We start from the raw sequence: 23392 nt of genomic DNA on the forward strand, positions 1-23392 counted from the left end.
TTGAGGAAGACTGTGGGCTGACCTGAGACGGCATGGGCAAGCAGACGGCGGTGGTCGTGCGTCAATACAACAAGGATAACCCACCCGAAGCTCTCGATGTCGTGACAAAGGACATTCCGGAGCCCAAAGCAGGTCTTCAATCCGTTCGTAACACACCTTTGCGGAATGCTTTGTCACGGCATGCATTGTCCAACTCCTCGAGGACATTTCAAAGGCAATTTGCTCTGTCCTTTTCATTGTCCTGAATGCCTCCCTGTATTCCCGGCAATCTTTTAATTCACAGGTGAGGCGCTCGTGAGGGTCTTGTACAGACCCATCAATCCCTCGGACGTTTTCTGTATCCAAGGCATCTACGGCGGGTGGCACCCGAAATTGCCAGCCACACCAGGATTAGAAGGTTGTCTTCTTCCTCCGATCCGGCTTCTGTTTCTTGTGCCTCAAATCTTGCACTTTGAACACAACGAAATCCTAGTCAGGAGGGTGGAGGTTGTTTGCTGGATTGCAGGCATGGGCGTCATTGAGAAGCTCGGGCCACAGCCATCAAAGCTCCCAACAGAGACAGCCAGGCAGTCACACCTATCTCATGCAGTTACCTTCATGCTATCACCATACATCAACCAAGCATGCCTTGATCATTATGGAATTTGGGGCATGACGACCACAGGCATGCACTCTCCGGCAACCACCTTTGTGGATCTGACACCTCATGACTGCGTGGGAATGTGCAGGAAACTCAAGGAAGGGCAGCGCGTGGTCGCAGTGCCCTGGCCATCCACAGAGGGCGAAGGCACATGGCAGCAGTATGTCGCTGTGCCTCTCGAGAACCTGGTGAGTTGACCCGCCTATCTGAGTGCCACTGTCAGCCGCTGCAAGCAGAGTCGCGGCAGCTTCCAGAAGAAGGAAGTCCACAAATGATGCGACTGATGCTTTTCTTGTAGGTGCCAGTGAGGGATGAGGTGTCGAATGAGGACGCCTCTCAGTACCTTGTCAACCCTGTGACAGGTATGTGAGAAGCCGAGCATGCTGATTTCGCCCACATCTGCCTTCAGAGAGATGCACCAGAAGCACCTTGGCAATCATGCCGATGCAGATGTTGTCAAGTGAAAACGGCTTATCAAGTGTTCCACTGTAGCTCTGGGATTCCTGGAAGACCTGAAAATCCCCAAGGGCAAGTATCTGCTGCAGAATGCTGCCAACAGGTAATAAACTGCCTTTGTTTGTGTCAAACCTTTGTGTCTCTTACATGCATGATCATACCAGGCATTCTAATATTTTTTGAAATTTTGGAATTGCTTGCGCTTGTCATCAGTGTCTTGGGAAAGGAAGTCATCTCACTGGCAAAGAAGCAAGGCATCAAGACCATCAATGTGGTGCGGCGGAATGAGGTCATCAATGAGCTGAAGGAGCTTGGGTGCGTCTCTCTCGTGGTGCTTGTGTCAGCGCCCTTCCAAGTGCACAAGCAAGGCTGCAATGATGCGCGGACAGTCAGGCCTTGTTGGAGTGATGCATGCGCAGGGCGGATGAGGTCATCAACAGCAAGACAGATGACATCGTGGCCAGGGTGAAAGAGATCACAGGCGTGACCTCTCCTACTTTCCCATAAGGGCTGCACCCTGTTGGTATTATCCTGCCAGATCATCATGGAATTGTGCTCTGCATGCAGCCAGTGCCGTGCGATGCGCGCAGGAAACGAAGGGGCCTGGGCTGCAGTCAATCCTATTGGGGGCCCTGGATCCCGCCCTTTCTTCTCGGCTGTGCGCAATTCTGGCTTGGTGTACATCTACAGCATGTATGGCGAGGACGTAAGCTCAGACCTGCACAAGACTCGCAAAACAGCAAAATGCTGCCATGGCACATGTTCATTAGTACGCTTTGAATTGCAAATGTGACTGCATGTCAGTATACGATTGAGTTCATGCACCACAGGTCTACGTCCCTGTTGTGGACCTCCTGTGGCGCGACATAACTGTTCGCGGTTTCTGGCTGAACGTGGTGAGTAAGCACTCATTTTTCCTGTCTGTGCCTGGCAGGTGTTCGTACCCATGTATGACCTCCACTTTCGTGACATCACTGTGCGCGGCTTTTGGCTGAATGTGGTGAGGATCGTTGATGACTTGGCTTACATCAGCATTATCAATGCACGCCTGTTCCTTTGATTGTGACATGCAATCTGTGCGCAAGAGCAATTTTCATGCACTCTTATTGAAGCAATAAAGTGTGATCGGCTGTGTGCAGTGGCTGGGCCGTCTGCCCAAGGATGTCAAGGAGCAGAAGCTGCAGGAGGTCATGGACCTCATGGCAGATGGCACCATCAAGCCTCCACCTGCCCGTAAGCTCTTCTAGACCCTGTCTTCTTTTTAAATTTGCTTGCACCTGCACCAGCTGCAGTCCTTCGGATTTGGAAGCTGAGCTGTCATCCACCAATTCATTTTTGGGCTGGGGCGGCAGTAAAAGCTGCTTCTCTGAGATCCCATCCTGATCATCTGAGTCGTCGAATTTTGCCTGCAGTGTCTGACAGGAACGCATGGACCCATGCAGGTGCAAAATACCCGCTCAAGGAGGTGAAGAAGGCACTGGAGGATGCCATGAGCAAGTCAGGCAGTGCTGGGAAGGTGCTGCTGGAAGGTTGAATTGCCCTCAGCAGTATGTACTACACATGATGCAACACTGAGGAGATATTGCGAGTGCCCACGAACTGCCAGTCAGTGACACCTAGCTGATTTGCATGCATCTAATGTCCTGTAGCCCATGATTGAAGCGCCCCCTGCTCTGTACATGTCCTGCCTATGTCGCCGTAGCACTGGAGCCTGAGCAATTTGCATGTGAGAAGTACCTGTGTTGGACCATCTGACTTGTGCAGCGCATTGTAACAATTGCGAGCTACAATGACATCATGCCTTCCTTGACGGCTTACATCACTGCAAAGGTGCCCAAACCACTTGTGTCACCTCACGCATGAGATCTCTTCATGACAGCTGCAATAAATGATTGCATGCTGAATAGTGCGCTTAAACTTCTTAAACGATTGTATTCACAACCATCTCATGATAATGTTCTCGACACCAGTGCCTCCACCTAGGTGCAGTAGTCTCAAGCAAGGCAGGCGTGCACAGAAAGACCAGATTGAAGAGTTCGAATGCGCAACCAAGTCCTTCATTCTGAGCAATTCTACATCGGCCCCAAGAGCTGCGCAATGGATGGACGTGGCTCCGTCATCGTCATCCCCAGGACTATAATCAACGGGATGAAAGTGTAGTGGACAAATGGCTGCGGCACACAGAAAACTAGATCAGATATTTGCTCATACTAAATGTCATCAATCACTGTCATCCAAAAACAATAAAGTCCCACAACGAATCAAAGGACGGTCACCTTAGCGTACTCCAACACTACGGCGGGGACCTGCTTGGCCATGTCCCAAGCAGTGGGTTCCTTTTTCCTCTTCGCCATCTTTGATCAGATTCAATGTGTTGTTCAATTTGCGATCGGTTGGATCACAAACTGGGGCATGCAAGCCTGCTGATCACGTGAAGGTGACTCATCAGCATGTTGTTGTGGAAGGGAGAGCGAAAACTTTCGGCACATGGCAGTCCGCGATTTAGGGAGGCACTGTACTTGCAAAGTGTGCAATACGTCTTTGATCGGAAAGAAATATGATGGGAGCGGCATCGCGCGATTTGGCTTTATTGCAATGACGTTCCAATCACTCTTGGATGATGGATTATTAATCGCGAGGCTGGAGACGTGGGATGATTCCTTGTTCATTTGATATATCAGGGAATAGTTTTATCATCCTTTCATCACGAAATTGTTGGTAAGAAAAAAGACGGTCTTGACTGGTTGCGTGGTGCATCGGCACACTCAATCTCAAGCACAGAATGCCTGTTTCTTCCATGAAACTTGAAGATAGCATGACACCTATGATTCCGTCAGCTCCACAACCAGTGCCACCGATTACCGATGCAGAGTCTGTGCAACCAATTTTGATCCACTCGAGTGAGGTGAGCACCCTACTGTACTGCTACGCCCCTCAGCAGATTAACTCGACGTTCTGCCGATCTCCTTGCAATTGTCGTTTATTTATTCCATGGTGATACTGCGTTTTCGATGTCAATAGACTTGCACGGTCATGCTACCATTTTGCAGGTCTCCTTGGAGTGGGCGCAAGATGTTGGAGTGAGACTCGAGATGGCTTCTTGGGGCGGTGTGGAGGCGTTGCGAAGCGCTCTGCCAGCAGACAGAGCTGTCCAGCTTTTGGAGGCAGCCTACACCTTGCTGAAGCTCGAACCCAGCGTTCTTGACGTGAGAGCCCTGTCAGCGGCCTGTATGCATGCCTTACCTCTCGAGTATGGACCAGTGCATGACTTGATGGATCATCATTCTCACAGACCTGTTTTTATTTTGCAGGTCAATCCGACAGCCGCGGAAGCTACTGTGACAGTGGTTGGCGACACGCATGGACAGCTCCATGATGTGCTGCACATGTGAGCACTGCGTCTCAGCTTTGCCACCATCCCGTTCCTGTCATTGCATGCAATGGTTTCAAGCTTGCTCGCATTACCTCATATTGGTATCACAGTGCAGGCGCAGCTTTTATGCAGACACTGGAGCTGATCTGATCAGTATGCTTGCAGGCTGGAAGTTGCTGGGTACCCATCTCCGTCATCCTACTTCATCTTCAATGGTGCGGCCCGCTCTGCTCTCCAAACAATCCTGTGCGACAGTGGTGAAGCCTGAATCATTGCTGAATATGCACGTTCAAGCTTCTTGTGGCGCAGGTGACTTTGTGGACCGGGGTGCCTGGGGCTTGGAGGTGCTGGTGTTCTTGGCAGCGCTGAAGCTGGCGATGCCTGACAGAGTGATGCTGCTGCGCGGGAACCACGAGAGCTCCACCTGCACCCAGCTCTACGGCTTCCGCACTGAGGTCCTCAGGAAGTACGGCCAAGAGGTGCTGACCCCACCTCTTGCCTTGTGCTGAATCGAGGTGGCATGCAAATCCAGTCTCAATAGCTGGACATTGTCGTCAAGGTCATGCATTTCCAAGTGCTGCAGCGCCTGAAAATTCACTGCCGGCAGTCTTGTATGTGCATGGCCACGGCTGACTTGGGAATATGTGTGCTGCACAGGGGCAGAGGGTGTACAGGATGTGCAAGCAGCTCTTTGCTGTGCTACCGCTGGCAGCTGTGGTGTCGGGGGCTACGCTGGTGCTGCATGGCGGCCTGTTCAGGCGACCTGTCACACGGCAGGTCCGGCCGGCGGGCCTGCCCCACCTGCCCAAGAAGCGCAAACGCAACGTGCCCAACAGGCTCACGCCGGGCCCGCCCATGCTGGGCAGCTTGGAGGTGTGCACTGTCCTCATCCAGGCTCAAAATGTAGACCTGAGTGTACTCTTGAAAAACTGCTGATATTATCAGTGTGGGATTTCTCTATGTACAGATATTAATCGCCTGTTTTGTTCCTTGTGTTGCTGTGATGGCGTATTTTAGAAGCAAGAAGCACAGCATGCTCGGCTTCTGCAAGGGGCGGTTATGCAGTGTGTGATCTATACCTCTACTGCTTCTTGAGATTGTCCTTCTGTTGTGACAGGATCTCCGCGCGAGCGGCAAGGGCGGCATCGATCCGAACGGCACTGGCACCTCGACGCTGGCCACAGATGTGCTGTGGAGCGACCCTGTGGTCGAAGCCGGCCTGCGCCTCAACGATTCCCGCGGCGTCGGCCTCATCTTTGGTCCAGAGATCACTCAGGTTCAGCCGCCCCCCTTACCCTTCCATGACCGCCCTTCCTCCCCTTCCCCACATATTTATAAGGTCTTCAACAGGTGGCCTCGCATCACTCTGTGCAATGGGTTCTAGGGTCATGGGACTGTTGAGGACAAAGACGGTGATGTGTGCGCTGCGCAGGAGTTTCTGGTGGTGAACGGGCTGCGGCTGATCCTACGGTCGCATGAGGGGCCGGACGCGCGCTGGGGCCGTGAGGACCTGCCGGGCATGGGCGAGGGCTTCAGCATCGATCACGTCACCCCTGCCGGCTGCCTCATGACTGTCTTCTCCGCCCCTGACTACCCCCAGTTCCAGGTCAGGCCCTCACTATGTAGGCAAATAGACTCCAAGGTGCCAGCTTGATCCGCTATACATGGAGGCACCTGAAACTGGTAAGGCAGGGGTGCAAAGACAGACCTGGCTTGGGCAGAGGCTCCTTGGCCAGACACAGACTCGTGCCATGCATCGCAAGCATTACTAGGGAGCAATGACAGTCTTGGGCGCATCCATAAGGTGGGTTGATTAGGAGTACCTGATGACCATGCTCTGGCTGCTGGCAGGCGGATGGGCAGGAGAGGTATCACAACTTGGGCGCGGTGGCGGTGCTGACAGGGCCCACCTGGGACTCACCCTCATTCGTGCAGTACGAGGCTGTGCACCCGCGGCCCGTGGTCGATGCCACCTACGAGGTCAGCCATTGTGCACCCTGCCTAAAGTTCAGCAGGCTGCATTGAGAAACACCCCCGACTGTACTACCAGTAGTTTTGATCAAGAGAATGTACAGGAGCTTCACACCGGGTTTCATCGCGTGAAAATATAGTGGCATTGGGTGTGCATGCGCAGTACAATGATGTGCCGGGGTCGGATGAGGAGATGGAGTTGGGCGTTGCAGGAAGCGATGTCAGTCTTGGCAGCGAAGGTAATGCTGATCACAAGTGTTTGGCGTAGAGCAGCAATGACCAATGCTCATGTGGTTTCGGGCCCAGGTTTCACTATTGAGGCAGCTCTGCAAATATGTGCAGGTGGCAGTAAAGCTGGCGGCAGTGAGATGTCAAATGGGATGAGCGAAGGAGAAGTCTCACTGGAGAAGGCCTCAGAGGCAGAAACAAGTGCACAAGGTGATTGTGACCAACTTGTGCCCAGCAGTTGCTTTAATGGATTATTCCCATGGCGCATGATGTCAAGAATAAGCATCCAGCACATTTTCTGTTGATGCACACAGGAGACCGTTCAAGCGTGACCACAGCTCGAGCCACTCAGCAGGCCATGGCGGCCACCGCGGAAGCAGTCGCAAAGCTGCATCTGCAGAACGTCTCGGCTGCAGGCCCCCCACAGCGCCAGCAAGGCGGGCAGGCAGGCCCCAGCAGCAACGGTGCAGACAGCGCAGCACAGGAAGCACAGGAGGATGCTGTCTGTGGCCAGATTGGGCAGCTGCTGAACCCAGCTGACAGCGGGTACTTGGCGGACAACGAGGGTCAGAACTTCACGCTGCATCAGGGAGCGGGCAAGGCCGACTGCAGCAACGGCGCCAGTCACAAGCACCTGCGCTCCCGAGGCCCCACTACCAGGAACTCAGCCCCTGCCCTGTAACGTGCGATTGTGTCTGAGATCCCAACAGTTGCCTCAGGGCAGCAGATGTGTGCGGCTTTGCTTTTGCTTTACTTGTGGCTCTGGTAGCTCATGTGACGTGCCCTGTTCTTCACATCTGTTGGACATCTGTGATATGCCACTTGATGTGTGTACGCGCCTCGTCTTTCAGGCTTTGAATTCATGGCCCTCAATTTGAGAACCTTATGGTTCACTTCCTGTGTGTGCATGCATTGCCTTGAGGGAAGTTGAGATGGCTTGCTATTTCCTGCAATTTTGTAGAAGTTTTTTGTCAATGTTCAAATCTTCTCATGACCCTCCAGTGGATTCTGCATGCAACAACCGGGCATGCGCCTGCTCAAACATCTTTCCTCCACATCACATGCGAGATACATTCACATCACAGAACTTGCTTGCATTAATATTACTGGGATGAATGTGCTTGAATCCGTCTCCCAGCAGCTACACGAAGGGGACAGCTCTATTCAGGACTTTCCGGGGAATCTCACTTCGCATGCAGTGCAAAATATTAAGGACATCCCCTCTATCCTGTCAGACTTTCTACAGAACCGCTTACAATACTCACCAATTGATACATAACAAGAGCATGAAAATTCCTCCACACACCACTGTGCATTGCTAAAATGCTCATATGAGCTATCCCACCCCTTGTCCTGCCTGGCATCAGACACAAGGCTCTACGACACCACGCTCTGCTATGTTTGATTTGATGACCCATCACTTTTCTGCAAAGACGCCATCTCGACATTGGCAGGCGTCGACCCCCCGGGCCTTTGACTGCTGCTCTGTTGCACAGAGCCGCCAGCTGCTTCCCCAGCGCTGCCTTCTCTGCCCCCATGGGGCTGCCCTCCCGGCACCGGCGCGCGCGGGGGGTGCCCCGACTCGCTGCGGAAGGACGGCGGCCCCGTGAAGCTGTCAGGCAGCCGCCCCGGCAGCTGCCCGCTGAAGCTTGCCGGCAGCGACATGGAGGGCAGCGTGTCTATGCTGCTGGTGCGCCGGTGTATGGGCCCCAGGCTGCCCGCGGTTGCGAGGCTGTCCCGCTTCACCGCTCTGGCTGAGGACCTGCGCCGGCCGGCGGGGCTCTGCATGGACTCGTTGAGCAGGCTCTGCTCCATCTGGCTGTCGGTGGTGATGCGCGCCGATGCGAGGCGGCCGCTGGCGGTGGAACGGAGCGCAGACAGGCGCTGCGAGGCCTGCCAGCCCAGCTCCGGGTCCTTGCCGCTCGCCTCATCGGCCTCCATCTCCGACAGGATGAAGTAGTCCTGCCGGCCAAATACCACAGGCTCAGCGGACATGCAAGCTTCCAGTACACCGCGATGCATGTGCAAAGGGGGGGCCACACTGGCTGTGCTGTATGGGCGTGGCCGTCCATGAGTGTCAAAAGAAAAATGGTGAGGTGCAGGCCGCCTGAGTAGAGTGGGCAGCAAAGTTGTGGAAAGGAAAACACCAGGAAGCCTAGCAGCGCTGATTGCTTTGCTTCAGACTGCTATTGTAAGCCACCTGAAGTTCAACGCATTGATGAGCACTTTCCAAGAAAGAAACGGCGCCCTAAAAAGACTGCATGTTTCACAATTTTCTGCCTCACCATCCGGCAGGTGGTGACGGCGGCCCGAGTCGACACGGGCCAGCTCGATGTCAGTGCTGGAGGAGGAGGGCTCGTCTGAGGAGCGCAGGGGCTGCAGGGACACAGAGGGGGCGGAGGGGGTGACGAGGAAAGGCTGCATCGAGACCCTGTACAGGTCGCTGGGCACGCGGCGCTTGGCGCGGCGCGGCACCCGGAAGTGCGGCGCGCTCGGCCGCAGCGCAGAGATGCGCTTGCGCGTCTGCCAGCCGACTTCGGGGTCCTTCTGGGCCGCCTCGGCCGCCTCCACTTCCGCGATGATCACCCAGTCCTGGGGGTGAGAAGGTGTTACACTTGTCTCTGTCTGTCTTCCTGACGGCGGCCCACCATGGCAGGACCGTGCATGTGTCCAGTGGGCTGTGCGCGCCCAGGCAGGACCATGGGCTGGCCGCTGTGACTGGCGGCAATGCAGCGTGGACCAAGTGGGCCTCATGTGTGCGCTCGGGGGTGCATGTGTCCGGTGGGCTGTGCGCTCGGGGCAGGATGTGGGCCTGCCCCCAGAGCGCCGGGGGAATGCTGGAAAAGGTGGGCCGGTGGAAGAAGGGTGGGCCAGGGGGTAAATGCGTGCTGGGCCCCCACAGCCGGGAGGTCTGCAGGGGCCCGGCGGGGGTAGAAAGGGTGCGCGCATCGTGCAGCACCTGGGGCCGGAAGAGCCAGACGTAGCCGCGCTCGATGATGCGGTGGCCGAAGGAGACGAGGCCGCAGGCGAGCACGGCGAACCAGAAGGTGCCCGTGGCGTACAGGTACTGGGCCACGCCGTACTGCTGCACGTCGTACTTCTTTAGCCCCTGCTCCACCAGCGCATACAGCACCTGCGCACCCACCAACACCTATAATCAATCTCGGATTATCAGACCAGCAGTCCAGCACGGCTCCTAGGTGGCTCCTGACACAATTCAGTCCCAAGGATTACACCTTCCAGTCTCTTGCCTCTCTGCAGCAGTCTGCATTCCAGATGGGAGCAGCAAGCAAGTTTGCAAGGCGAGGTCTGAGCAGCTCAGGTTTGCGCAAGTTGTGCATCAAAGTGTCCTGGCAGAGACTGCAGGTCATTATTAGGAAAAATGCAAAGTATGGTCAGGAAAATTCAAAGTATGGCCGGCCAGCTGAACAATCAAAGGCAGCAAATGGCGAAGATGCAGCTGCCCAAATGAGTCTGGGGCAGACCTCGCCAAGCTCCCTGATCCCCCACCTTGCATGCAGAGTTTCTGAAGGCATTATGCTCAACAAAGAAGCTCACACGCTCACATTGAACAAGTGCTTGTAGCAGCGATCAGGTGGTTGTATAAGATGAGATAGTGAAGCCAAGCATCTGCGAAGGATGGCAGGATGCGGGGTGTGGGGCATGCCTCGAAGGGGAACACGAGGACGTAGGAGAGGATGAGGAAGACGAGGAAGAGCCAGGTCCAGTAGCGGCTGACCAGGCCCACCTCCAGGGTCACCGTGCCCAGCAGCGCCACAAACACGGTCTTGCCGACGGAGAAGACGTCGTTGGCGGAGCGCACGCCGTTGGTGGTGGTGGCGTAGTATGGGATGAAGAAGCAGATCGCTGCGTCCACCGCCGCCATCAGCACGCCGTTCTTCCAAAATGTCAGCGTCGTCAGGCTCGACCGCGGGTTGTATGTCTGCACCAGCCGCAGGACAAAGTCATACTCGCATGCAATATTACGCGGGTCTGGGTCTGCACTGTGCTCGGGTAAGAAATGTGCTGCAAATTGTGCCAGGCAAATAATGCGTACTCAAGAAGAAATCTGTATTGGGACAGGAAGGTGCCAGCTGCGAGCTCTCATGTAGCCGTGGGTGCTGCGAGGCTCTTGCGTGCAGCATCCCTTCCGAGCACTCCTGGGCAAGCTGGTGAGGCAGAGCTCTCAAGTACCCATGGACAAGTCAGAGGCGGTGCGTGCAGGATCTCTTGATACCTCACACCTACGGGCGCGTTGGCTGAGAGTCAGGGCTGGAACGGACCTGGGGGAAGCGCAGGAGGGTGTCGAGGTGGCGCACAGGGCGGTCGAGCACGGCGAAGAGCAGGATGGGGAGCGAGGTGAACACGACGTTGAAGGCGGCGGCAGAAATGTCATCCACCATGGACTGGCCGGAGAAGCCGCAGTAGAACTGGTAGTAGAAGAGCATGAAGCCAAATGCGATGTTCTTGTAGAAGGAGTACTTGACCAGACGCGACAGCCTATATGCGCTCAGCGACCCGTGTACCAGCAGCAGCCGCGTCAGGAACCTGGCCCAGCCACACAACCGCACCTCAGTGTCTCCCTTCCTACACTTCTACAGAGGGGCACCTACCTGGAAGCCACCAACAGCACAACAAACTCTCTGTTCCACAACACCTACATGCAAGAAAAACATTTAGTTTGGAACACACCCTCAGCTCAGAATCTGCACATCATTTTTGGACTGGATTGTACAACTAACAATCATTCTTTCTTTAAGAAGTGTTCCTCATGGAGGCCGGCTGAAAAGTTCGTGAGGGAGGCTCACCTGAACTGGGCAATGGCGTAGTCGGAGTTGTTGACGGCCTGGCGGCCCTCCTTGCCCAGGATGCCGATGCCCACGTCGGCCGCCTGGATCATAGCCACGTCATTTGCACCGTCCCCGATCGCCAGCATGCGCCCCGCCTGCTTCCGCATCGCCCGCTTGTACCACTTGTACAGGCCCCGGCTGCCCCCCTCCGCCTGTAATGCACCCACCAATCGCCGCACATCAACCACCGGCTGCACAATACGGGCTCTTCAAAGATACCAAATGCTTGGAAGCACAGCTGGCCGAAGCTGTAGGTGACACAACCTCCAATCACAAAGACACAGTGCTTTGTCTAGCATCCCTCAAATCCCTCAAAAGGCCAGAATAGACTTTGAGAGGACAGAAGTACGAGGGTGGAATATTCAAGAGCAAGAGGCAGACCTGGCGCATCTCGTACTCGGCCATCATGCGAACGACGGCGGCCTTCTGGGAGGGCGAGGAGCGGCAGATGACGACGCTGCCGCACTGCGCTCCAACCGCCGCCAGCTCCTGCTCCGCCTCCGTGCCCAGGATGTGGCCCAGCGTGCCCCCGTCGATCACCAGCTCGCCCACGTGCAGCGGGCTCAGCACCTCTGCAGCTCCGTCTGCACATACCCCCCAAAGAACATATGTAGCACGGGTGATTTTAAAGCAACCTCTTCATGCAGCAGAAAAGTGGGGAAGCTTGCCTTGAAGGAGGCCTGAAATGCAAAAGAAAAGGATATTTGCTCATTGGGTGCAGCATTGTTGCCCCAAAATCTGATACCTCAGCTAAACCTTGGAGGCACTCCCAGCAGCAGTGTTGTCAGATTTTCATTGCGCAGCATTGTGCCCATGACAAGGTGGCCTGGTATTCCGAATGCACCCTGACTTTGTCAGAGATGAGGCGCACCGCTGAAGGGAGTGGGCTTGGGCGGTCCGCCGACAGGTGCATACGTCCTGGACAGCTCCTGCTTCAGCTGCTGAATGCGCGCGTGGGCTTCCTCCTTGGAGTTGGCGTTGCAGACCAGCAGCGAGTCCGGCCGCCGTATGAGCTTGCATGCAATCGCGATGTTGATGGCCGTCTCTTGCTTGTCCCCTGTGATCACCCACACCTGCACACCCAATGCATACTGCAATGCTTAGCTCATGCATGCTGCACTATGAAAAGGACTCGGCATCATTCCCAACAAAGCTGTCTATTTGCTGGCCTTGGTGACCCATGCACCCCGGGTGACAACACTAAGAGCAGCTGACATTAATCAAACACGGACAGAGCAAGAAAGAGCACCAGCCATGATGTTGTGCGGCATGCAGAAGATAGAAGGGCACCTTCATGCCGGCGTCCAGCAGGGTCTGGATAGCAGCAGGAACGCCCTCCTGCAGCTTGTCCTCGATGGCAGTCACGCCCACCAGCTCCACGTCGGCCTCAACTGCGCTGACCTGCTCATCGATCGCGTCGTCCCTGCCGTCCAGCAGGGCAGCCGCCTCCTGGTACCCCTCATCCCACTCCGTGTAGAACTCCTCCTCCAACACCCTCGTGCCTATGGCCAGCGTCCGCAGCCCCTGCCATCCACATTACATTCAAATAAGGACGACTGCATTGTTGAACAAGCAGCCGTGGCGTACACTATTCCTTTCCCTCATCTGGCAGCATCAGCTCGTCACATTGCTGCAGGCAATTAAAGCAAATGAAGGCCGCATGAAATTAGTTGGGACTGGACACCACAAAATGCATGAAGTTCAAGGGAGGCGAAGTGGCCCAGCACCTGGGTGGCAAAGAGGTGGAGGTTGGCCTGCGTGCTGTTCTGGAGGCTGTGGGGGATGGCCTTGTCCAGGATAGCGAGGACCTTGGAGTCGGCGCCCTTGCAGAGCAGGCGGATGCTGCCGTTGGGCGCGCGCACAATAACGCTCATGCGGCCGCGCGCGCTGCTGTACTCCATCACGTTCAGCACCTCAAACGTCGCCTCCGTTCCCATCATGCTCAGCACCAGGCCGTCCTTCCTGCACGGCGCAGCCACAACTGAAACTCCATGAGAGACGGAAAAAGCAAGGGGTGTAAGGTATAGACATGTGCGGTTGCATTTAACGGTATATCAGTCAGTGTCGTTGAGTCCAGAGCCTTACACTCTCTTTGTGAACTCAAAGCCCAGCTGCCTGCCGCCGTCCACCAGAGCAACCTCATCGGGAGATGGACCCTGCAGCATGCAGATTACAAGTCAGCAATGAAGCAAAAGCACATCGCCTAGCATGCCCTGCGAGTGTCTGATGATCTTTCTGCATAATTATGGTGCTTGCCTGGAAGATGGGCGGGCCTTCGTCCTCGGCCTCCTCCACAATGAGCGAGTGGCAGAGGCAGATGTTGATCCAGAAGTCCAGTAGGTGGCACGCCAGCACCACTGGGTTGACCTCCGGCCTGCCGCCTGCGCCAGCGCTGTTGCGCCCATGGCTGAGGCCGCCATTGGTCTCGCTCCTAGGCGTTTGCATGGCTGAAGCAGCCTGGTCCTCAGAGATGCCCAGCTCCTGGTAGGTCTGCATGAGGGCAGCCACTACATTCACTCAATCCCGTCTGGTGGCTGCATCTCCTCAAGAGCATCGAATGCATGACCCTTCACGTGACAGTTGCATGAGTTTGCTATACCTGCTGGTCGAACTCGCAGGAGCTCAGAGCGAGCGTATGGGCGGAGCTGCCCCCGCTGTTGATCAGGTCGTCCCACTTGCCCAGCTCCTTCAGTGTCTTCACAGCGCTGGCCAGCCTCTGGTCAAAGTGCTCCAGGCACTCCATCCCCTGCAGCTCTTCATGATCCTCCAGCCTGCACAGCCAGAATATTCTAAATGAGTGTCTATGAATGCAGACATATCGCATTAGTTCCATTGCCCCCGAGCATTTGCTCTGGTCTCTGCAGCGAAGTCAGATAGTCCTGCATGATAACCAGTCAGGATGACATGCTGCTGTGCATGGATCAGCGAGGGGCCGCACTTGAAGTTGGCGTCTCCGTAGGTGATGCCCTTGATGGCAATCTCGCGCAGCTGCATCTCATTGGAGGTGAGTGTGCCCGTCTTGTCGCTGAAAACGTACTCCACCTTGCCCAGATCCTCGTTCAAGTTTGTGTTGCGCGCCAGCGCGTGGTTGCCGCTCACCGGGTCGATCATCTCCTTGTCCGTGTTGATGTACACAAAGCCCTGTGCAGCATCAGGTCTTGTCCTGAGACTCCACAACCTCATTGGTTCCCGCACAACACCAAAGCTTGCAATGGCTGCCATGCAAGAGTCTCAGTGCAGCATGGCAACCAAGCAGGTCTCATCACATTACTGGCATCCTAGCAAAGGAAAGGAGCAAGGGGGCGATTTACAAGTAGGGACAATACCTGCCAGAACTTCACAATTTCCAGGGTGACGAAGAGGGAGATGGGGACGAGGTAGGAGTAGAGGATCCAGTAGGTGATGAGCAGGATGAGGGTGTAGGCGAGGCCATTCTGGTAATTCCCCTCCACATATGCATCCATGGCCAGGTGGTAGCGTGGGTAGCCCGCATATTTGCGCCATATGTAGGAGCCGACCGCGCAGAAGATGCACATGGCCAGCTGCAGCATGATGATGAAGGTGATCTGGAAGTTCAGGAAGTGGTCGTAGGAGCCTGCGAATCGCACACATGCAGGCGATCAACCAATGAGAATCACAAAGCCGCACTCCAGGGGTTGTAGTAGTACTAGTGCTGCCTGCTAATCGAGAGACATGCACAGCCGATAGGAGAGAACGATGACTCACCAACTTTGTTGGGGGTCTTGGCAGCGTTCATCTGGATGCGAGACTCCTTGCCAGTGTAGACCACCAGGCCCAGCACATAGTTGGAGTTCTTCAGCATGCAGCCGCGCAGCAGCATCTCATTCATGGTCAGCGGCAGCGCCCTCTCTGCACAGTCAAGCGCCCATAAGGTCAGCCTTTTATTGTATGTGCTGCACTGCAGCGAGGAAACCGTTGTGACAATGCCGTGCTCGCACACTCTGCATGGAGCCGCTGGCCAACAGCATCTGGGGGCTTTGGTAAGTGAGGCAAATTCTAGGAGGGCTCACCCTCGCTGCCAGCCTTGTAGATGAGGCGGCCCTGGAACTTGTGCAAATTGGCATTGGGCGGCTCGCACTCCAGGCTGGCCTTGATCTCCATCACGTCCGACTCCTCCTCCGGGGCGGCTTCTCGCAGGTCCACCGGCCTCCGGATCTTGAGGTTGCTCTCGCCATCCAGGTTGGTGGTTTTGATGAAGCAGGCGTGGTCCGGCAGGGCAGAGTACAGGCAGAGCAGGTCGGCAGGGAACAGCTCATCGTCGTCCACGCGCAGAATGTGGCCCACGCGCACGTCCCGCCACTTGACGTCCTGCACCTTGCCTGTGCACAAGATTGTCCAGAATGAGCAATCAATGAACCAACAAGATGCAGTACCATGTCTTGTGATACACGAGTAATGGATCACAAGCGCATTGAACAGAGCAGCAAGGTAAGGGCCACAATAAGTCTCCTAAACTACTGGGTCAGTCATTTTGGCACCGGGCAAGGTGCAGGCCCCACCGTCGGGCATCACGCGGTGAGCAACTGAGGCATTTGTGCTGCGATCCTCCTGATGCCGTTTGAGGTCCTCCCAGATGGCCTTGATGCCGGCCACCACCAGCACAAACAGCAGCGCCAGCGTGGAACCCCACCCGCCAAAGGGGGAAACCACATTCCACCAGGACAGACATGCCTGCGCAAGCAGTGAAGAGGCCATGAAGTCACACAATAGTCCAGCTGTATCTCAGACGCAAGCCCAGCAACACAGCCTACTTGTTCGGCAGCTAAGACTAGCAGTGCAGCAGTGGAGGCTTTGTGTCATTACCTGGGCAAGGAAGTACAGGTATGCAACCCGGGAGAACATCTCCCAAATGAAGATGGGCAGGAAAGTGGCGATGTTGTACTTGGCAGTCTTGACAGCATTCCCTGGCAGCCCTTCGAGCTCATTTCCACCATTGAGATACACCACTCGCGTTGCAGGAGGCCCCTTTGCCTTTCCTTTCCCTTTCCAGGGCCACTTCCACCTCCTCTTCCTCCTGTCCTTCTTCTTTCCCGGCTCCTTTTCGTCCTCTTTCTTATCAGTCTGCAGCAACAACGATGAACATTAGCTCACGAAGTACATTTGGTATTAATCAGGAAGTGAGTCACTGCATTGGCAGCTTCTACCAGGCCATCATTGTGCCTGGTTGTGGACTTTGGCCACTACACGCTTCGATAATGTCTCAATTAAGACCTTCTCAAACAGCAACACTGAGGAGCTCTCTGATAGCATGAATCAGAATAGAGAGAGGAGGTGCTTACAGGATGCAACACCCTCAGGGAGGCCTGGATCGATTCTCGGTAGACACGAGTGGCTGCCAAGGCCACTGGGTTTGTGGGTTGGCGATGGAGGTTGGACTTGTTGCGCTTTCCAAGCTTTGCTGTCTTACTGACAACATCTCGAGCTCCTTGCAGAAGCTGATGTGGGATGTTGATTAATCGCTCTCTTGCCCTCTCCCTCCCTGATCGCTCATGCGGATCATCAGGAACTCTTCCAAGATCCCCGTTGGAATTCATGCTTCCATCCACTCACAATTACAAATATCGACACATCCAAGCAATAAGTTGCCGGTACACAACACTCCCAGATGGATCCACTGGGAAACGAGGAGCCCTGTCAGATTGGTTTCATGTGTAGACCTCAACGAAATGACAACGTCGGATCTCAAGACGAGGCAAAGGCTGTCAAGTACTAAGGTTCGTTCCTTCGCGTTACGCTCTGTTAAGCGGGTGAGTCTCTTCCAATTGGGTACATCCACGTGGATGCCCCATCAGTGGGACCGTTTCATCTGAAGATGTTCTTCCTTTGTATGAGACTCTCTCCTCTAGAATCTTAGGTGAAGCTGTTGCATTTCAGGTCCATCGACTCACGGACAGCCAGTGAAAGCACGCAGCACCACTGTATTGCGCAATCACCGCCAACAATGCATTGTTGATCTGAAATAAGTACAAAGGCTTTCGACAAGGAAGAATGGCTGGTATCCAAGGGATCGGTGGTCTACAGATCCAGGGCGAGCGAACATCGGGACAAGATGTCAGAACACAGAATGTGACGGCAGTTGCCGCAATCGCAAATATTGTGAAAAGCTCTTTGGGCCCTGTGGGGCTTGACAAGGTATGTCAATTTGCCACCTCGAAAGATTGATCATATATGCCGCACTTCTTTCTGTAAATCGTACAGTAGAGCTTTCTTCTAGAATGACGTGCTCAATCTTTGCTTGATGACTTCCATACACCTGATCAACGAGTTACATGCAGATGCTGGTGGACGATATTGGAGATGTGACCATCACCAACGACGGTGCCACCATCCTGAACTTGCTGGAAGTCGAGCATCCAGCGGCCAAGGTATTCTTGACAGCTCTTTATTCTTCTCTGGGCGTAAGGAAATCTCAGGTCCTCCAGGGATGCAATAAGGTATGTCCCAACTGAGAAGCTGACGCCTCTCATTATTGCTTCCAGATCCTAGTGGAGCTGGCAGAGCTGCAGGACCAAGAGGTTGGTGATGGGACTACCTCGGTTGTCATCGTTGCAGCTGAGCTCCTGAAGCGTGCAAATGACCTAGTGCGCAAGAAGATTCACCCGACATCGATTATTAGCGGCTACAGATTAGCCATGCGTGAGGTGCGATCAGATACCTCGACAATGTGCTCCCTGATCTGTCCAGGAAGGACATGTGCGCGACATCTGGCAGTTAATAGTCTCTCACCTGAAACGCTGTGTGGTGCAGGCGTGCAAATACATAGAGGAGAAGCTAGCAATTCCGACATCCAGCCTTGGCAAGGAGACCCTGCTGAACGCTGCAAAGACATCGATGTCCTCCAAAATCACCGGCGGCGACTCAGACTTCTTTGCACACATGGCAGTCGACGCAGTGCAGGTACGCCTCCGTGCATGCATGCATGCATTCTGTCTACCGTTGTCATTGTCCTTACTGTGCTGTGGGTATTGGCTGCCTTATAACCCAAGTGCCTCTGCACTGCAGTCTGTGAAGACGGTGGACAGCAGCGGCAAGGAGGTGTACCCTGTGAAGTCCATCAATGTCCTCAAGGCGCATGGGAAGAGTGCACGGGAGTCAGCGCTGTTGAACGGCTATGCGCTCAACATGGGCCGTGCATCTCAAGGCATGCCCAAGCGCGTGGCCAACGCCAAGATTGCCTGCCTCGACATGAACCTGCAGAAGGCCCGCATGCACATGGGCATACAGGTGCTGCTGCCGAAACCCCCTGCTCACTTCTCTATTGAGCATGACCTGTGCACTGCCTGTGTCGGATTTTCCTACACATTGGCACAGCATCTACTCATCTGCTTATTGCATGAAGCCCACTGTGAAATTTGCTTGCAGACACTTAGCAGGATTGGATGGAAGAGGCTCAAAGAGGACATGTTGTCATGGTTTCCGGTACTGAATGGTGCTCTTGAATGCTCCAGGTGTTAATAGACGATCCCAAGGAGCTTGAGAAGATCAGGGACCGCGAGAGTGACATCACCAAGGAGCGCATCCAGAAGGTCCTGGACGCCGGCGCCAATGTGGTGCTGACCACCAAGGGCATCGATGACATGTCCCTCAAGTACTTTGTGGAGGCGGGCGTCATCGCCTGCAGACGTGTGCCCAAGGAGGACCTCAGGTGTGCTTGTATATCCTCTGCATGCCCTGTTCTGTGTAGTGTGGCTGCAGCTATTGCAAGCAGAGCTTCTATACTGTCGGGAAAGCTTCCAACTGTATTTTTTAGGTTGGATGTGTGAATGACAGGCGAGTGGCCAAGGCTACTGGCGCCCAGATGGTGCTCACACTGGCTGACATGGATGGCAATGAGACCTTTGATGCAAGCGCACTGGGCACAGCTGAGGAGGTGCGTGCCTCTGGCCTAAGAATCAACGTCTGTAAGGGGTCAAAACCCGTCGGTCATTGTTGTACAGCCTTCTGGGTGAAAGTGCCGCTTGGCGTTCCCAGCAAAAATGCCTGTCCCATTCCTGGCCTGCAGAGCTGCAATCCCTTGCCTGTGCTAGGCTGAGCCATGCGATGTGGTGCAGGTGGTGGAGGAGACAGTGGCGGACGATGACATGGTGATGATCCGCGGCAGCAGCAACACGCGCGCGTGCACCGTGCTGCTGCGCGGCGCCAATGACTACATGCTGGACGAGATGGACCGCAGCCTGCACGACGCCTTCTGCGTCGTCAAGCGCGTCCTGGAGTCCGGCAACGTCGTTGCAGGTCTGCCTGAATGCTTCTTTGCTGCATGAGTCACACTGCAAGTTGTATACTGTTGGAGTCCTTCCCAGCTGAGCGCAGCTGTAAAGTTGAGCGGTAGTGCCCTGGTGTCATTGCATGGTAATCCTGTAGTGAATATTTCACCATAGCTGGGGTGGGAAGGAAGCCCTAGCAGAAGTCAGGAAAAAGAGGTATGCATGCTAATACCAGGACAGCAGGGTGAAGGTTTGCTGAGGCAGATAAAAATTTGCATGGCGGCAGGCGGTGGAGCAGTGGAGGCTGCGCTGAGCATCTACCTGGAGAACTTTGCAACCACATTGGGCAGCCGGGAGCAGCTGGCCATCGCTGAGGTTGCCGATGCGCTGCTGGTCATCCCCAAGTGCCTGGCTGTCAACGCTGCCAAGGATGCCACAGAGCTGGTACTTTAATTCTTTCCCTCACATTGCATGCCTCCCCTTCAAGTGCATGTCATTTGCTGGTGGAGTGTGCGTCACCAAGACACTCTCCATGAGAAGGCTGAACATCACATTTATTTGGGTGGCTGATTTGGGATGCTGTGCAGGTTGCAAAGCTGCGGGCGTACCACTACACAGCACAGACCAAGCCAGACAAGGCGGCTCTGGCCAGGTATGGTCTGGACCTGGTGAAGGGCGTGCTGCGCAACAATGTGGAGGCAGGAGTCATAGAGCCCGTGCTGTCCAAGATCAAGATGATCCAGGTGCGTTGTCGCTCCTGCCCAGCGCTGAAGAGCTTGAATCCTTGTGCTCGGTTTTGTCATAACCTCAGGGATAACAATTCTGGAAGCTGACGTGGATGCAATGCCTGCAGTTTGCAACGGAGGCGGCCATCACAATCCTGAGGATAGATGACATGATCACGATAGAGGCCAGTGCAGAGGATGAAATGGAGGGTTGAGGCCTGCAGTGCTCTCTTTGTTGTGCCAGCCGATATCAATGCCTTTTAAAAGCACGATCCTGTCTTACAAAAGCACGAACACCACACATGGATCAAAAGTGATTTTATTGTTCTTGAGCCAGTTGAATTGATTTATGCACTGCAAACATGTAAGTAATCATGGCAGCTCAATACAGAACATTGTACAGCGAAAAGAAGACATGTACATGCAATTTGATCAACCCTTCACACGACAAAGAACCCTTCTTATCACACATTTACAGGAGAAAGACCAACAACAAGTCTTTCTAGAGTTTATTCTAACGAGAGTAAACACTAACCCTCTCAAAGAAAGACAATACAGACATGCAGACAATTAAATCTTGTCAATACTTGGAGGGAGGGCTGGGGGAAGTGGTAGAAGAGGCAATGTGATTTACCCGGCACTGATACTCTGCTGTACATGACGTTTACATGGTCTGCAGTATACTGTCATCTCTGGTTGAGAGCTGCAGCATCTCTTGCAGAGCGTCCTCCCCAATCAGTGCAGCTACTTTCTGGCAGCAGCATAACATAACACAAATCAGTTCAAAACTGACAGCAGGGACAATGGCAGCACAAGTGTCGAAGAGGGACAGGAGCACGAGGAAAAGCCACAGAGATTCCATCACCTCATTATCGGGATCTCTCCATGCAAATCCGTACAGACTTCTGTCGTAGAAACGCAGCTTTTCTGCTTGGGATGGCTCAGTAACCGCTGTATCCTCAGCCTTTGCAAATTCCAGCCATAGAGAAACTGCTCGCTTTGCATATGATGTCATCTTCTCCACATTTTCGATGCTAGCATGTGCCTGATCACGCCCAAACAGCACAGAAACATTACAGCGAGGCACATAAGTAATATTGCTCTGTCCACAATGATAATCTTTCCAAAGTGATCCTTGCATTAAGTGTCCGTTGCCAGACTCAAACCAAATCAAGCGGATCAGTCGGTAGATGGATACCCCTTGGAAAAGAGATGTCTGTCCTGTGAGGACACGCATGTCAATGGAGCGCGACTCAAAAGGAGACATTTCTGCATCTTGCATGCATTCCAGCTGCAGATCATGGAATGAGTGCCCAGCACTCCCCTTTGTCTTATAATACCTGCTCAGGTACTCTTCATCCAACACCTGCATGCATCAGTACCTGTCAAGACGTCCAGCCCAACCTTACTTGTACTATCTCAGAAAGTCTGGACAACCCAACTGGGGAGAGCAACGCACCAGATCAGTCCTTGCCACAAAGTTTATGTACATGTTGATGCGCCCAAAGAAAAAGAAGAGCTCAATGTCAAGCTTTGGCACGCTCAATGTCTGGTCAGGGAACACATTGATCCTGATGGTGCCGCCCCCAAATTTCACCTGAACAGCACGCACACACGGAAACATTGCTGTGCACTCGTACATGGCTGCTTTGCGCATGAATGCCTGGCACAGAATTTAAGTTTCTGCCATCCTCACCAGCGCTGTTGTGGAGGCTACAAGCCACTCAACTCCCTCTCCTGTTCCCACCTGTAAATGATGGGGAGGTATTAGCAGGAGCTACACTAGAGTGTGGCGCTATCACACATGCCTAAGAAAGCGTCAGTGAGTATGCAAATGCCCATCTGAAACTACAGACCTGTAGAGCAATGCTGAGAGATTCGTCGGGGGTATTGTACACGCTGAGCCCATCCTCTGAAATTCGGGTTGCCTGGGGCCTCAGAGACAGTTGTTCTGCCAATGTACTAAGAATTTCATTTTGGTTTGCCCTCATGAGTGCGTATGGTTTCTGCTGCCTTTCAAGAAGTTTGACAGAAGGGACCAGGGCGCCATCTGTCAATTTGCTCAAGAACGGGAGGCTCGCTTGTGAGGCACATATTGGAGTTTTGGGCCTGCAGGAAATGCAGTCAGCTGGCAAGCATACTAGCGGAGCTGTGGCCTCCATTGCAACATCACCAGCTTCTGTCTGTCTTGGATATCATACAGTGTTCTTGCAGGAGAAATAATACCTGATACGCCTTAGTTCTATATCTCCTGGTGCTGATTTCAGAGAATGGGTCTGTGATCAGGAGGGCATGGCATCAGTCAGATCTGCAACTTCATACTCAGCAAAGAATGCCTGCAGCCTTTACAGCGCCTTTGACGAGGTGAAGGAGTCATCACTAACTCACCCGATGCCTGTTTATGAAACTTCTGCTGCCGAGGAAGGTGAGAGAGCCCATATAAGGAATCAGAAATTCGCAGATTTTCACAGCGTCGAGTCCAAAATCATACTATATTGCTTTTTGAAGTTTTATGCTAAAATTAAATCGCGCTTAACCAATGCATGGTGTCGAGCTGCTGACAAAGATCTAAGTCCAAGGTAATCGGACTGCTGGCTCTTGCAAGGACACCTTGCGAAGTTGCTGTGCGACAACTTCTTGAATGATGTGAACAATGTTTCAAGACCTTGGAGGAGGAGAATATACGATTCTCATCAAGAACTGCGCTGTTGATCTGACTTGGCATTGCCTTGTTGGGTAGCCCAGCCCACCGGGCAGCTGCTGGCACCTGCAGGTCACCTTTCACTTGGGGCTGGGAGATCTGAGGAATTTTATGGAGAGGTCTTTACAAATGGCTGAGATTCGCTTGCAAGAGGACGAGGAATTTTATGGATTGCACCTGTTGCGATCTTATTTTCAGAAAATTTGCGTGTCCAACTAATTGA

General features: G+C 54.0%; 6 protein-coding genes across 6 annotated transcripts; 3 read left to right on the plus strand and 3 right to left on the minus strand.

The window, feature by feature from the left end:
- Positions 1 to 32: 32 nt before the first annotated feature.
- Positions 33 to 2630, plus strand: COCSUDRAFT_61718 (NAD(P)-binding protein; the record flags this gene model as incomplete). Its single annotated transcript, XM_005649993.1, has 10 exons — positions 33 to 132; positions 506 to 569; positions 729 to 828; positions 939 to 1002; positions 1133 to 1199; positions 1310 to 1411; positions 1516 to 1579; positions 1927 to 1992; positions 2236 to 2329; positions 2539 to 2630. The coding sequence occupies 10 exons, from the start codon at positions 33 to 35 to the stop codon at positions 2628 to 2630; spliced, it is 813 nt and encodes a 270-aa protein (XP_005650050.1).
- Positions 2631 to 2854: 224 nt separating this feature from the next.
- Positions 2855 to 3470, minus strand: COCSUDRAFT_52894 (hypothetical protein). Its single transcript, XM_005649994.1, has 2 exons — positions 3373 to 3470; positions 2855 to 3267 (listed from the first exon to the last, which is right to left on the minus strand). Exons 1-2 carry the CDS (start codon positions 3448 to 3450, stop codon positions 3169 to 3171), a joined length of 177 nt encoding a protein of 58 aa, XP_005650051.1. The 5' UTR covers positions 3451 to 3470; the 3' UTR covers positions 2855 to 3168.
- A 718-nt stretch (positions 3471 to 4188) lies between these two features.
- COCSUDRAFT_35839 (Metallo-dependent phosphatase) lies at positions 4189 to 6708 on the plus strand (the record flags this gene model as incomplete). The annotated part of the gene is made up of 9 exons (XM_005649995.1): positions 4189 to 4302; positions 4408 to 4484; positions 4635 to 4684; positions 4779 to 4948; positions 5127 to 5342; positions 5587 to 5745; positions 5902 to 6075; positions 6321 to 6449; positions 6604 to 6708. 9 exons carry the CDS (start codon positions 4189 to 4191, stop codon positions 6706 to 6708), a joined length of 1194 nt encoding a protein of 397 aa, XP_005650052.1.
- A 1154-nt stretch (positions 6709 to 7862) lies between these two features.
- Positions 7863 to 16789, minus strand: COCSUDRAFT_65278 (phospholipid-translocating P-type ATPase; the record flags this gene model as incomplete). Its single annotated transcript, XM_005649996.1, has 19 exons — positions 7863 to 8630; positions 9628 to 9801; positions 10336 to 10611; positions 10952 to 11216; positions 11477 to 11670; positions 11900 to 12102; positions 12390 to 12591; positions 12809 to 13042; positions 13246 to 13480; positions 13604 to 13674; positions 13814 to 14008; positions 14118 to 14289; positions 14457 to 14659; positions 14845 to 15113; positions 15245 to 15388; positions 15550 to 15858; positions 16039 to 16210; positions 16343 to 16600; positions 16751 to 16789. The coding sequence occupies 19 exons, from the start codon at positions 16787 to 16789 to the stop codon at positions 8064 to 8066; spliced, it is 4182 nt and encodes a 1393-aa protein (XP_005650053.1). The 3' UTR covers positions 7863 to 8063.
- Positions 16790 to 17368: 579 nt separating this feature from the next.
- COCSUDRAFT_28069 (T-complex protein 1) lies at positions 17369 to 20683 on the plus strand (the record flags this gene model as incomplete). The annotated part of the gene is made up of 11 exons (XM_005649997.1): positions 17369 to 17671; positions 17815 to 17904; positions 18019 to 18180; positions 18287 to 18436; positions 18542 to 18763; positions 18988 to 19184; positions 19310 to 19409; positions 19591 to 19771; positions 20030 to 20187; positions 20331 to 20486; positions 20597 to 20683. Exons 1-11 carry the CDS (start codon positions 17528 to 17530, stop codon positions 20681 to 20683), a joined length of 1647 nt encoding a protein of 548 aa, XP_005650054.1. The 5' UTR covers positions 17369 to 17527.
- A 243-nt stretch (positions 20684 to 20926) lies between these two features.
- COCSUDRAFT_52897 (hypothetical protein) lies at positions 20927 to 23044 on the minus strand. The gene is made up of 8 exons (XM_005649998.1): positions 22857 to 23044; positions 22695 to 22744; positions 22325 to 22577; positions 22165 to 22215; positions 21928 to 22065; positions 21667 to 21834; positions 21334 to 21513; positions 20927 to 21219 (listed from the first exon to the last, which is right to left on the minus strand). Exons 1-8 carry the CDS (start codon positions 22905 to 22907, stop codon positions 21133 to 21135), a joined length of 978 nt encoding a protein of 325 aa, XP_005650055.1. The 5' UTR covers positions 22908 to 23044; the 3' UTR covers positions 20927 to 21132.
- Between the last annotated feature and the right edge of the window lie 348 nt (positions 23045 to 23392).

The sequence above is a fragment of the Coccomyxa subellipsoidea genome (genome assembly GCF_000258705.1).
Source record: "Coccomyxa subellipsoidea C-169, whole genome shotgun sequence".
In the NCBI taxonomy this organism is placed as follows: Eukaryota; Viridiplantae; Chlorophyta; class Trebouxiophyceae; family Coccomyxaceae; genus Coccomyxa; species Coccomyxa subellipsoidea.

Excerpts from the sequence above, each read along its gene's own strand:
- COCSUDRAFT_52894 (XM_005649994.1), bottom strand. The coding sequence starts at position 3,450 with ATGGCGAAGAGGAAAAAGGAACCCACTGCTTGGGACATGGCCAAGCAG. Across the intron at positions 3,268-3,372 it reads TAGTGTTGGAGTACGCTAAG|CCATTTGTCCACTACACTTT; the intron begins GTGACCGTCCTT and ends TGTGTGCCGCAG.
- COCSUDRAFT_52897 (XM_005649998.1), bottom strand. The coding sequence starts at position 22,907 with ATGGGCTCTCTCACCTTCCTCGGCAGCAGAAGTTTCATAAACAGGCAT. Across the intron at positions 22,745-22,856 it reads GTTTCATAAACAGGCATCGG|ACCCATTCTCTGAAATCAGC; the intron begins GTGAGTTAGTGA and ends TCCTGATCACAG. Across the intron at positions 22,578-22,694 it reads ATAGAACTAAGGCGTATCAG|GCCCAAAACTCCAATATGTG; the intron begins GTATTATTTCTC and ends CATTTCCTGCAG.